Source organism: Colius striatus, chromosome 17, assembly GCF_028858725.1.
Source record: "Colius striatus isolate bColStr4 chromosome 17, bColStr4.1.hap1, whole genome shotgun sequence".
Taxonomy (NCBI): Eukaryota; Metazoa; Chordata; class Aves; order Coliiformes; family Coliidae; genus Colius; species Colius striatus.
In genome coordinates, this window is record NC_084775.1 from 3,337,817 (window position 1) to 3,348,500 (window position 10,684).

Genomic DNA, 10,684 nt, shown 5'->3' on the forward strand with positions numbered 1-10,684 from the left:
TCAAGCCTCGACACTTGGGTCACCACAAGCCGCAGCCCCCTCAGGACAGCGGCTGAGCAGCGGGCAGCAAAACACGGCTCAATTACAGCCAGGCTGAGCCTAACTGATAACCGGGACAAAGCCGAGCTGTAACCGGGACAAAGCAGAGCTGTAACCGGGACAAAGCCCCCGGTGTGGCCCCTGCGCCCCGCGCCCAGGCCCCGCTGAGGCTCGATCCGTGTCCCCTCGGTCCGGCGCAGGCCCGATCCCCCCAGCGTCCGCTCCCCCGGCCCCGCCACCCCCTGCCACCGGCCCCAGGGCTGCGGGAGAGGCCGCGGCAGGCGCCGGGGCGGCGGCGCACCTCAGCGGGGCCTCCCCCGGGAGCCCCGGCCCGGCCCCGCCGGCCCGGCCGTCACCTCGCAGCTGAACTCCATCTCGGCGTCCATGGTGGCGATGCGCACCGTGAAGGTCTTGGGCTGCTTCCTCTTGAGCGAGCTGAAGCTCATGCGGGACGCGATGGCCCCGGCCATGGCGCGGGAGGCGGCTCAGCGCGGCGGCGACGCCATGGCGGGGGGAGGACCCGGGCCCCCGCCGCCCGCCCCGGGCCGCGCCGACCTGCGCCCGCCCTCGGCGCTTTGCCATTGGTCCCCCGACGGCTCGGTCCCGCCCCCGCCGCGCGGGTCGCACCGTGCCACAGCCAATGGGAAGGCCCGTGAGGGAGGAGAGAGAGGCGGGAGAGGCGGTGATTGGGTGAAAGAGACGCCGCTCAAGAGGAGGGGGCGGGGATGAGGCGGGGCCATCACACAGAGCGGTGGGAGTGTGCTGTCGCCCCCTGGCGGCGCGCGGAGCGAGCGACATCTCGCCAGGCGCATGCGTGAGAGGGGCGGGTGGGGCGGGAGGGGCACTAGGACCCGGCGGGGACCGAACGCCCCGGGAGCTCCGCCCCGCCCCGCCCGCGCTGCGCCTCCGCGGGAACGGGACAACGGCACCGGAACGGGCCGGGACAACGGGACTGGCACCAGGGGAACGGGACAACGGCACCGGAACGGGCCGGGACAACGGGACTGGCACCAGGGGAACGGGACAACGGCACCGGAACGGGACAACGGCACCGGAACGGGCCGGGACAACGGGACTAGCACCAGGGGAACGGGACAACGGCACCGGAACGGGCCGGGACAACGGGACTGGCACCAGGGGAACGGGACAACGGCACCGGAACGGGACAACAGCACCGGAACGGGATAACCGCACCGGAACGGGCCCGGGACAACGGGACTAGCACCAGGGGAACGGGACAACGGCACCGGAACGGGCCGGGATAACGGGACTGGCACCAGGGGAACGGGACAACGGCACCGGAACGGGCCCGGGATAACGGGACTGGCACCAGGGGAACGGGACAACGGCACCGGAACGGGACAACGGCACCGGAACGGGCCCGGGACAACGGGACTAGCACCAGGGGAACGGGACAACAGCACCGGAACGGGATAACCGCACCGGAACGGGCCCGGGACAACGGGACTGGCACCAGGGGAACGGGACAACGGCACCGGAACGGGACAACAGCACCGGAACGGGCCCGGGACAACGGGACTGGCACCAGGGGAACGGGATAACCGCACCGGAACGGGACAACAGCACCGGAACGGGATAACCGCACCGGAACGGGCCCGGGACAACGGGACTAGCACCAGGGGAACGGGACAACAGCACCGGAACGGGCCCGGGACAACGGGACTAGCACCAGGGGAACGGGACAACAGCACCGGAACGGGCCCGGGACAACGGGACTGGCACCAGGGGAACGGGATAACCGCACCGGAACGGGCCCGGGACAACGGGACTAGCACCAGGGGAACGGGACAACGGCACCGGAACGGCACCGGGATAACGGGACTGGCACCAGGGGAACGGGACAACGGCACCGGAACGGGCCCGGGATAACGGGACTGGCACCAGGGGAACGGGATAACCGCACCGGAACGGGACAACAGCACCGGAACGGGATAACCGCACCGGAACGGGCCCGGGACAACGGGACTAGCACCAGGGGAACGGGACAACAGCACCGGAACGGGCCCGGGACAACGGGACTAGCACCAGGGGAACGGGATAACCGCACCGGAACGGGCCCGGGACAACGGGACTAGCACCAGGGGAACGGGACAACGGCACCGGAACGGCACCGGGATAACGGGACTGGCACCAGGGGAACGGGACAACGGCACCGGAACGGGCCCGGGATAACGGGACTGGCACCAGGGGAACGGGACAACGGCACCGGAACGGCACCGGGATAACGGGACTGGCACCAGGGGAACGGGACAACGGCACCGGAACGGCACCGGGATAACGGGACTGGCACCAGGGGAACGGGACAACGGCACCGGAACGGGCCCGGGATAACGGGACTGGCACCAGGGGAACGGGACAACGGCACCGGAACGGCACCGGGATAACGGGACTGGCACCAGGGGAACGGGACAACGGCACCGGAACGGCACCGGGATAACGGGACTGGCACCAGGGGAACGGGACAACGGCACCGGACCGAGACCAGGGTAACGGGACCAGGGGAGCGGGACGGGACCGGGACCGGGACCAGGGGAATGGAGCGGGACCGGGAAAACGGGGCCACCACTGGGGGAATGGGACGGGACCCGGACTGGGAACAGCACCGGGGTAACGGGACGAGACCGGGACCAGGACAAGTGTGTGGGACTGGGACCAATACTGGGATAACGGACCCGGGCCCGGGGATCCAAGCCCAGCGCTGGGACTGGGACGAGACTGGGAGCGAAACCAGCGCCGCCATCAGGGAACTGGGAGCAGGGTCTGGGATCGGCGATGGGATGGTGGGATGGGGACTGGGACCAGTACGGGGCTAACGACAGGGAGACTGGGAGCAGGGTCTGGGACTGGCGATGGCATGGTGGGATGGGGACTGGGACCAGCACGGGGCTAACGACAGGGAGACTGGGAGCAGGGTCTGGGACTGGCGATGGCGTGGTGGGATGGGGACTGGGACCAGTATGGGGCTAACGACAGGGAACTGGGAGCAGGGTCTGGGACTGGCGATGGCATGGTGGGATGGGGACTGGGACCAGCACGGGGCTAACGACAGGGAGACTGGGAGCAGGGTCCGGGACTGGCGATGGCGTGGTGGGATGGGGACTGGGACCAGTATGGGGCTAACGACAGGGAGACTGGGAGCAGGGTCTGGGACTGGCGATGGGATGGTGGGATGGGGACTGGGACCAGTATGGGACTAACGACAGGGAACTGGGAGCAGGGTCTGGGACTGGCGATGGCGTGGTGGGATGGGGACTGGGACCAGTACGGGGCTAACGACAGGGAGACTGGGAGCAGCCCGGGGTAAGGGGCTGGAGCGGGCGGCAGAAGAGGAGCGGAGGGAGGTCAGAAGCCCCCTCGGTGCTCCCCGGCTGGGCGGTGAGCGGAGCGACCTCCCGCCGGCCCCAGCAGCGCGGCGCCCCCGCCGCGGGAAGAACGGAGCCTCTGTCCCCGAGGGGACAATAGGGACATTGATGGCTTCCCCCGCGCTGTCCCCGCAGGACCCCTATGGCAGACGGCGACCAGCCCCCTCGCTGCACCGCAGCCCCCGCCCGCGGCCGGGGCACCCAGGTGGGGGCAGGGGGGTCACGGCGCCGGGGGGAGATGGGGGGAGCGTGGGGCCCGGAAAGCAGGGGCAGCCCAAGGGGGACCAGGGGGCCTGGGAAGGTCGTGGGGAGGTATGGGAGGAGGGGGAAGGGGGCTGGGGGTGGTATGGGAAACTGGGGGGGGAGGAATGGGGGCTGGGGGGGTCATAGGGAGCTATGGGTGGGTATGGGGCATCCAAGAGTGCTCAGGGGAGCTGGGCACCAGTGGGGAGCTATATGGGGCAAGGGGACCAAAGGGTGCTCAGCAGTGCTGGGGGGGACAGGGGAGCTGGAGGGAGAGCATGGCAGTCCCCAAGGAGCCCAGGGACCATGGGGACATATGGGGCACAAGGGGGAGGGGGGTGGCTCCCTAGGGAGCTGGGGGGTGTCGTTGTGAGTATACAGGTGAGTTGGGGGTGCTGGTAGGGGCCTTAACAGCCAAGGGGAGTGGAGGGGGTCAGAGGGGTCTCCCCTCTTGAGCCCCCACTCAGGTTGAAGCCCTTGCTCAGCCCTGCCGGCCTGTGCCACGGGTCCACACCTTCGGGAAGGGGGGGCAGGCGCTGCGCCGGGACCCCCACACCCCCCCCACCATGCGGGGCTGGCTGCACAAGCAGGTGGGAGGGGGAATGATGGGGCGGGGGAGGGGCTCGGCTGGGGAGTCTGAGGGCCATTATGGGGATTGAGGGAGGTTGGGTTGAGGTTCCTTGGGGGGATTATGGGGTTTGAGGGGGGTCTAGAGTGGAGATTCAGGGTGGGGGTGTGATGGGGTGGTTATGGACTTGGAGCTGAGGTTCTTTGGGGGGGATTATGGGTGGTGGTCTGGAGTAGGGGGAAGGTTATAGGGTTTGGGTGATTGCAGGGGCTTGGGGTGGTGATGGGGTTATGAGGTTTAGGGGACCAGTAAGAGTTGGGGGTTCTGGGGAGGTGAGGGTTTGGGGGTCTGGGGTGGTGTTGGGTGCTGGGAGTGGTATGGAGTTTAGGGGATCAGAAGGGGTTGGGAGGTATGGGGCAGAAGGGGTCCTGGGGATGTGATGGGCTAGGCCTGGGGGGGCCTCACCCCCTCATTCCCCTCCCCCAGGACAGCTCAGGTCTGCGGCTCTGGAAGCGTCGCTGGTTTGTGCTGGTTGATCTCTGTCTCTACTACTACCGGGGTGAGGGGGGACTGGGGGGTCGGTGGGAGGCAGGATACCCTGGGGCATGGGCACTGGGGGTCAGGTGGGGCTTGGGTGATCTGGGATCCCTGGGACAGCTGGAGGTCTCGGGGGAAGATCTCTGAAGTGTTTGGGGTCCCTTGGTGATACTGGGGGGTCCCTGGGGCACTCAGAAGTCTCTCGGTGGCCAGGGATCCCTGGAGGTGGGGGATCAGGGGTCCTTGAGGGAATAAGAGGTCCCTGAGGCATTAGGGGTCCCTAGAGAAAATGCTGAAGGGGGTCTGTGGGGGGGATCTGAGGTTGATGGGACTTAGAGGAGATCCTCAGCCTCTCCCCTAAGGTGCTGAGGGTCTCGGGGTGCTGATGGGATTGCCTGGGGGTTCCTCTCCTCTGAGACTCTTCTGCCCCTCAGACAGCAGCGAGCAGGAAGTTCGGGGCGGCCTCCCCCTGCCTGGCTACGAGATCCGTGTGCTGCCCCCTGCCTCCCGCAGCCCACAATTCCTCTTCACGGTCAGCCCTGCCCCCCTGGCTCCCTAGATCCACGGGTGCCCTGGCTGGAGGGGGCAAAGTCTGGATGCCTAGGTCCCCTCCACCATGGGCCACCCCGTCCCCAGGCTGAGCACCCCGGGATGAGAACGTACTGCCTGGGGGCTGAGACGCCCGAGGAGCTGAAGGCCTGGGTGTGTGTCCTGCGCCAGGGTGCATCCCTCCTGCCCGGGTGAGCACAGTACTGGGGGCACCAGGGAGCCTGGGCCCATGGCAGGGCTACAGGGGACACAGGTAGCTGGGGTTTGGGGGAATCTCATGGGGAAGGGGGAGGTTGTGGGGTTTGGGGGGGTCACAGAGGGTTTAGAGGGGAGGGGTCTGTGGGGCAGTTAACCCTTTAACCTGTTTTCTCCTCTACCCTCCCCAGCTCCCAGCACTCCCTCTCCCTGCAGACCACCCAGGAAGCCTGGAGTGTGGGCTCTCCCTCACCTCCATTGCCCTCACACTGGTGCTCTCTGTGCCCCGCGGGTGAGGAGCTGGGCCTGCCCCCCACATCTCCCCCTCTGGTCCCTCTGGTCCCTCCACTGCCTCCCAGCAAGGTGAGATCAGGGAGAGGGGGAAGCACTAAGGGATGACCCGTTTAACATCTCCCCCTGGTGACCCTCAGATCAGCCTCCTCCCCTCCATCCCATGGCATTTAGGGACTGGGAGGTACTGGAGTTAAGGACTCACATCCCCCAGCAGAACCCCCAGGTGCCCCCTTGCTGCTCTGGTACCCTCTGCTCTGGGGTCCCATGGGGGGGTAGGATGAGGGGGACAGGCAGTGTCCCACAGCCGGCACTGTGGCACCCCTGGGACTTGCACTAGGGGACGGGGTTACGTGGGGACAGCTGTGGGGCGGGAGGGGCCATGGGGCGGGCTGCGGGAGCCATGGGGCAGGAGGGGCGATAGGGGGCAGACCCGCGGCAGGACGGAGCAGTGGTCGCCGCGTGTCCTCACCATAGGCACCCACACCGCAGGAGAGGACGCTGGCCCGCGGGGGACCCTGCGGGAGCGCGGGCAGCCGCGGGGCGCCGGGAGGGCCCCTGCCGGGCGCTGCTCCTGCCGTTCCCGCCGCCGCCGGCGGGTCCCGCTCCCGCCCCGGAGCCGCGGCAGCCCCCGCGCTGACCCCGCCCCCCAGGGGGCGGAGCCTGCACAAGACCCGCCCACCCGCAGCGGAGACCAACCAGCCACCCCTGCCCGCCGGCGAGAGACACACCGCGGCCAATCAGACGCCGGCTTCTCCAATTGACTCTTGTGATTGGCTGCTGGCGCCCGTGGGCTCTGGTGGCGCCCCGCCCCCCTCGGGCACCGCCTCCCCTCCGGCAGCCAATGAGACTTGGTCGTGGGCGGGTGGGCGTGGCTCAGAGCGGGAAGGTGTGGCGGGGCGCGGCGCGCGGCGGCCAATCAGAATCACCGTTCTCCAGGCCAGCTTCTGAGGGCGGGGCCGCCCGCGAGGGGGCGTGGCTTCATAGCCCCGCCCCCCTCCGGCCCCGCCCCGCTGCGGGGAAAGATGGCGGCGGCGCGGGCGAGCGGGAGCGCGGCGCTGCGGCGGCTGCGGGGCTGCGGCGGCCCCGGCGGAGCGCGGTGAGCGGGGCCGCTCCCACCCCCACCCCTCCGCCCGGCCCCCATCCCCCTCCCCGGGCTCCCGCTTCTCTCCTCACGCCCTTCCTTTGCCCCCCTCCCCCGCGCTTGCTCTCGGCGGGTCGAGGGCCGCAGCTGGCGGGCGGGCCCCGGGCCCTGGCGTGGCGCCGGCCGGGGGGGCCTCGCTGTTAATGGCTCACCAGGCGGAGCGGCCCGGCGGGCAAAGGTCCCGCGGCGGGGGAGGGGACGGAGGGGCCCTGCCGCCCCCGGCCGCTGCTCCCGGGGTGGACACTGAGGGGCCCTGACCGCCCCCAGCCGCTGCTCCCGGGGTGGACACTGAGGGGCCCTGCCGGCCCCAGCCGCTGCTCCCGGGGTGGACACTGAGGGGCCCTGCCGGCCCCAGCCGCTGCTCCCGGGGTGGACACTGAGGGGCCCTGACCGCCCCCAGCCGCTGCTCCCGGGGTGGACACTGAGGGGCCCTGCCGGCCCCAGCCGCTGCTCCCGGGGTGGACACTGAGGGGCCCTGCCGGCCCCAGCCGCTGCTCCCGGGGTGGACACTGAGGGGCCCTGCTGGCCCCAGCCGCTGCTCCCGGGGAGGGGACGGAGGGGCCCTGCCGCCCCCGGCCGCTGCTCCCGGGGAGGGGACGGAGGGGTCCTGCCGGCCCCAGCCGCTGCTCCCGGGGAGGGGGACGGAGGGGCCCTGCCGCCCCCAGCCGCTGCTCCCGGGGAGGGGACGGAGGGGCCCTGACCGCCCCCGGCCGCTGCTCCCGGGGTGGACACTGAGGGGCCCTGCCGCCCCCAGCCGCTGTTCCCGGGGAGGGGACGGAGGGGCCCTGCCGCCCCCAGCCGCTGCTCCCGGGGAGGGGACGGAGGGGCCCTGCCGCCCCCAGCCGCTGCTCCCGGGGAGGGGACGGAGGGGCCCTGCCGGCCCCAGCCGCTGCTCCCGGGGTGGACACTGAGGGGCCCTGCCGCCCCCAGCCGCTGCTCCCGGGGTGGGGACGGAGGGGTCCTGCCGCCCCCAGCCGCTGCTCCCGGGGAGGGGACGGAGGGGTCCTGCCGCCCCCGGCCGCTGCTCCCGGGGAGGGTCTGGCCGCCCCCGCACCCTCCTAGGGGGCAGCGATGGGGCTGCACCGGTGCCGTGGGGCAGCGGCTCTGCACCACCGCGGAGAGGTCACGGGCGGCAGGAGCGGCTCCTGGGGCTGAGGGAGAAGCCTTTGGCTGGGGAGCTGGTTAGGGGCCACCTCCCCCCCGTGCCACTCACCCCCTCGGAGCCAGCGTGGGACAGAGCCACCCCCCTCCCCACACACCCAACCTGGGCTATGGAAATGCCCCCGTTTTCCCCCCACATCCCCCCTTCACACCCAACACAGGCAGTGCTGAGCTCTGGCTCCTTTCTCCCTGAGATGAACTGAACGGATCCCACCTGAGTGGTGAAGCCTCCCCCCAAGATGGACAATGCTCCCCAGCAGCCAGCCCAGGCAGGATCAGCCTTTGGTGCCTTCCAGCTGCTGGTTTCCCACAGCAGGGGACTGTGGGTGGCCCTGCCCCTGCCCTGACCCACTGTCTCACAGGGGCTACTCAAGGGATGCCGAGGGCAGCTGGTTCCGCTCCCTCTTTGTGCACAAGGTGGATCCCCGTAAGGATGCTCATTCCAATCTCCTCTCCAAGAAGGAGACCAGCAACCTCTACAAGATCCAGTGTGAGTGGCCCCATTGGGAGGAAGGGGCTTGGGGAGAGTGCAGAATGGGGTGCATCCCACTGTGCTGGCCCCTCCTCAGTTGTGGGGAACCCCCCAAGTTGTTCTGGCTTCCAGCCTGACAGCCTCTCTCTCATCTCTCTGCAGTTCACAACGTCAAGCCAGAGTGCCTGGATGCCTACAACAGCCTGACGTGAGCCCCTGGGTTGGGGTGCTGGAGTGAGGGAGGGGGTGGGAAGGCTTATGTAGAGCTCAAGACTCTGGATGACTCTGTGTCTCTTCTCTTTACCTCAGTTTCCCTCCCTTTGAAATGGGCACGTCCTCCAGGGCTGCTTCAGAGCCTCTTTGAGCAGACCCTTCCCTGCCCAGACCCCTTGTGCTGGGCTGCAAATTGGGGGTATTGAGAGTGTTTTGGGGTGGCTACCTCCACTCCTCTCCAGCAGCCCTTCCTGTGCCCACACAGAGAGGAGGTGCTGCCCAAGCTGCACTCGGATGCTGACTACCCCTGTGACCTGGTGGGCAACTGGAACACGTGGTATGGCGAGCAGGACCAGGCAGGTGAGGGCAGGGGGCTGAGGGGAGGAAAAGACCTGGGCTTGGTGGCTGGCTGTCACACAGGGGGAGAGAGCTGTGAGCTGCTGGGTGGGGTTTTGGGTTATTACCTCCCTCTCTAGCCCCACATTCTCCTTCCAGTGCACCTCTGGCGCTTCTCGGGCGGGTACCCAGCCCTCATGGACTGCATGAACAAGCTGAAGCAGAACAAGGTACTGCTGGGATCAGGATGAGCTGCCTGAGCTCTGCTCCTCACCTCAGCCTGCCACCCCCTCCTTGGCCTGGCTCACACCCCCACCCCAAACCCCCCACCCCCAGGAGTACCTGGACTTCCGTAAGGAGAGGAGCCGGATGCTGCTGTCCCGCAGGAACCAGCTGCTGCTGGAGTTCAGCTTCTGGAACGAGCCCCTGCCACGCCAGGGCCCCAACATCTATGAGCTGAGGACTTACAAGCTGAAGGTGGGTGACCTCTGGGTCAACATACCCCTGGGACAGGGGCTCTGCCCCCTCAGCAAGGTGATCAGGTGGGATCTGGCTGCTCACTCTGCGTTTGTTTCTTTTCCTCCTCCATTTCCAGCCAGGGACCATGATTGAATGGGGCAACAACTGGTAAGCAGCTGTTTTCCTGGCATGGAGTGAGCCAAGGTGGGAAAAGGTCCCCCTGAAGCAGGGGAAGCCCTTTGGGAAACATCCCCCTGTGTCTCTCCCTCCCTGTGCCAGGGCTCGGGCCATTAAGTACCGGCAGGAGAACCAGGAGGCAGTTGGGGGGTTCTTCTCCCAGATTGGGGAGCTGTATGTTGTGCATCACCTCTGGGGTAAGAGGGTACACCCTGGGATACCCCTGCTGGAGGGGGCTGGAGGGGCTCAGGCTGCCAGCCTCATCCCCTCCTCACAGCTTACAAGGACCTGCAGTCCCGGGAGGAGACGAGGAACGCAGCCTGGAGGAAGAGGGGCTGGGATGAGAATGTGTATTACACGGGTGAGTGTGACCACCACCTCCCCCTCCCCTGCTCTGGGGACCACTACTTCCCCCTCCCCCTGCTCTAGGACAGTCCCCAACCTCAGCTCTCTCTCACTTGCTTTCCCAGTCCCGCTCATCCGCACCATGGAGTCACGGATAATGATTCCCCTGAAGATCTCCCCCCTGCAGTGAGGGGGGTCTGTGCTGGGGCATCTGCCTGCACCCCCAGGGGCTCGCTCCCTGCTTGCTAGGGGAAGGGTGTCTGTGCTCCTCCCCCAGCTCCTGCCTCTCCTTTCCCCTTCCTGCACCATTTTGGGGTGCCCTGTGGGGGATGGGAGAAGGGACAGGTCTGCAATTGGGAAGGGGAAAGGTGGGAGCTGCCTCCTGCACTCTCCTGCAGTGGGTCCCCAGGTGGGGCAGGAGCTGGTGCTGCCCTGGGGGGCTGGACAGGCTGCAGAGCTGTGTTGTGGGAAGCAAATGTCTTAATTATTGTGAAGGGGCTCAGTGGGTGTCTTTCCTGCTGAGAACCTGTCTCACTGTGGACCATTGCCAATTAAATATTTAATATGCCAGT

The 10,684-nt window shown here is 68.2% G+C and overlaps 3 protein-coding genes across 22 annotated transcripts in view; 2 read left to right on the forward strand and 1 right to left on the reverse strand.

The window, feature by feature from the left end:
* NF2 (NF2, moesin-ezrin-radixin like (MERLIN) tumor suppressor) overlaps nt 1-589 on the reverse strand; it is a 54,469-nt gene extending 53,880 nt beyond the window's left edge. For 15 of the 16 annotated variants that reach the window (XR_009819876.1, XM_062009540.1, XM_062009538.1 and 12 more), the window contains exon 1: nt 396-589. Coding sequence is in view for 15 of the 16 variants with exons in the window: in XM_062009540.1 (XP_061865524.1) it covers nt 396-509 (114 nt within the window). In the remaining variant the exon portion in view is untranslated. The remainder of the gene's footprint in view (nt 1-395) is intronic. The other variant, XM_062009531.1, reaches the window with a different exon arrangement.
* Nucleotides 590-949: 360 nt separating this feature from the next.
* LOC133627078 (pleckstrin homology domain-containing family A member 4-like) lies at nt 950-6,756 on the forward strand. 3 transcript variants are annotated; one of them, XM_062010197.1, is made up of 8 exons: nt 950-2,546; nt 3,558-3,627; nt 4,151-4,255; nt 4,720-4,792; nt 5,205-5,302; nt 5,407-5,510; nt 5,706-5,877; nt 6,283-6,756. In XM_062010197.1, exons 2-8 carry the CDS (start codon nt 3,565-3,567, stop codon nt 6,754-6,756), a joined length of 1,089 nt encoding a protein of 362 aa, XP_061866181.1. In that variant the 5' UTR covers nt 950-2,546; nt 3,558-3,564. The 3 variants fall into 3 exon arrangements, with proteins under 3 accessions (XP_061866181.1, XP_061866182.1, XP_061866184.1); XM_062010198.1 differs by having other exon boundaries at nt 6,298-6,756; XM_062010200.1 differs by lacking the exon at nt 4,151-4,255.
* Nucleotides 6,738-10,682, forward strand: NIPSNAP1 (nipsnap homolog 1). Of its 3 annotated transcripts, none has more exons than XM_062010203.1 (10): nt 6,738-6,904; nt 8,473-8,600; nt 8,745-8,790; nt 9,061-9,155; nt 9,291-9,361; nt 9,468-9,608; nt 9,727-9,758; nt 9,870-9,964; nt 10,045-10,128; nt 10,238-10,682. In XM_062010203.1, the coding sequence occupies exons 1-10, from the start codon at nt 6,831-6,833 to the stop codon at nt 10,300-10,302; spliced, it is 831 nt and encodes a 276-aa protein (XP_061866187.1). In that variant the 5' UTR covers nt 6,738-6,830; the 3' UTR covers nt 10,303-10,682. The 3 variants fall into 3 exon arrangements, with proteins under 3 accessions (XP_061866187.1, XP_061866186.1, XP_061866185.1); XM_062010202.1 differs by having other exon boundaries at nt 6,888-6,904; nt 8,272-8,600; XM_062010201.1 differs by lacking the exon at nt 6,738-6,904 and having other exon boundaries at nt 6,928-8,600.
* Nucleotides 10,683-10,684: the final 2 nt, after the last annotated feature.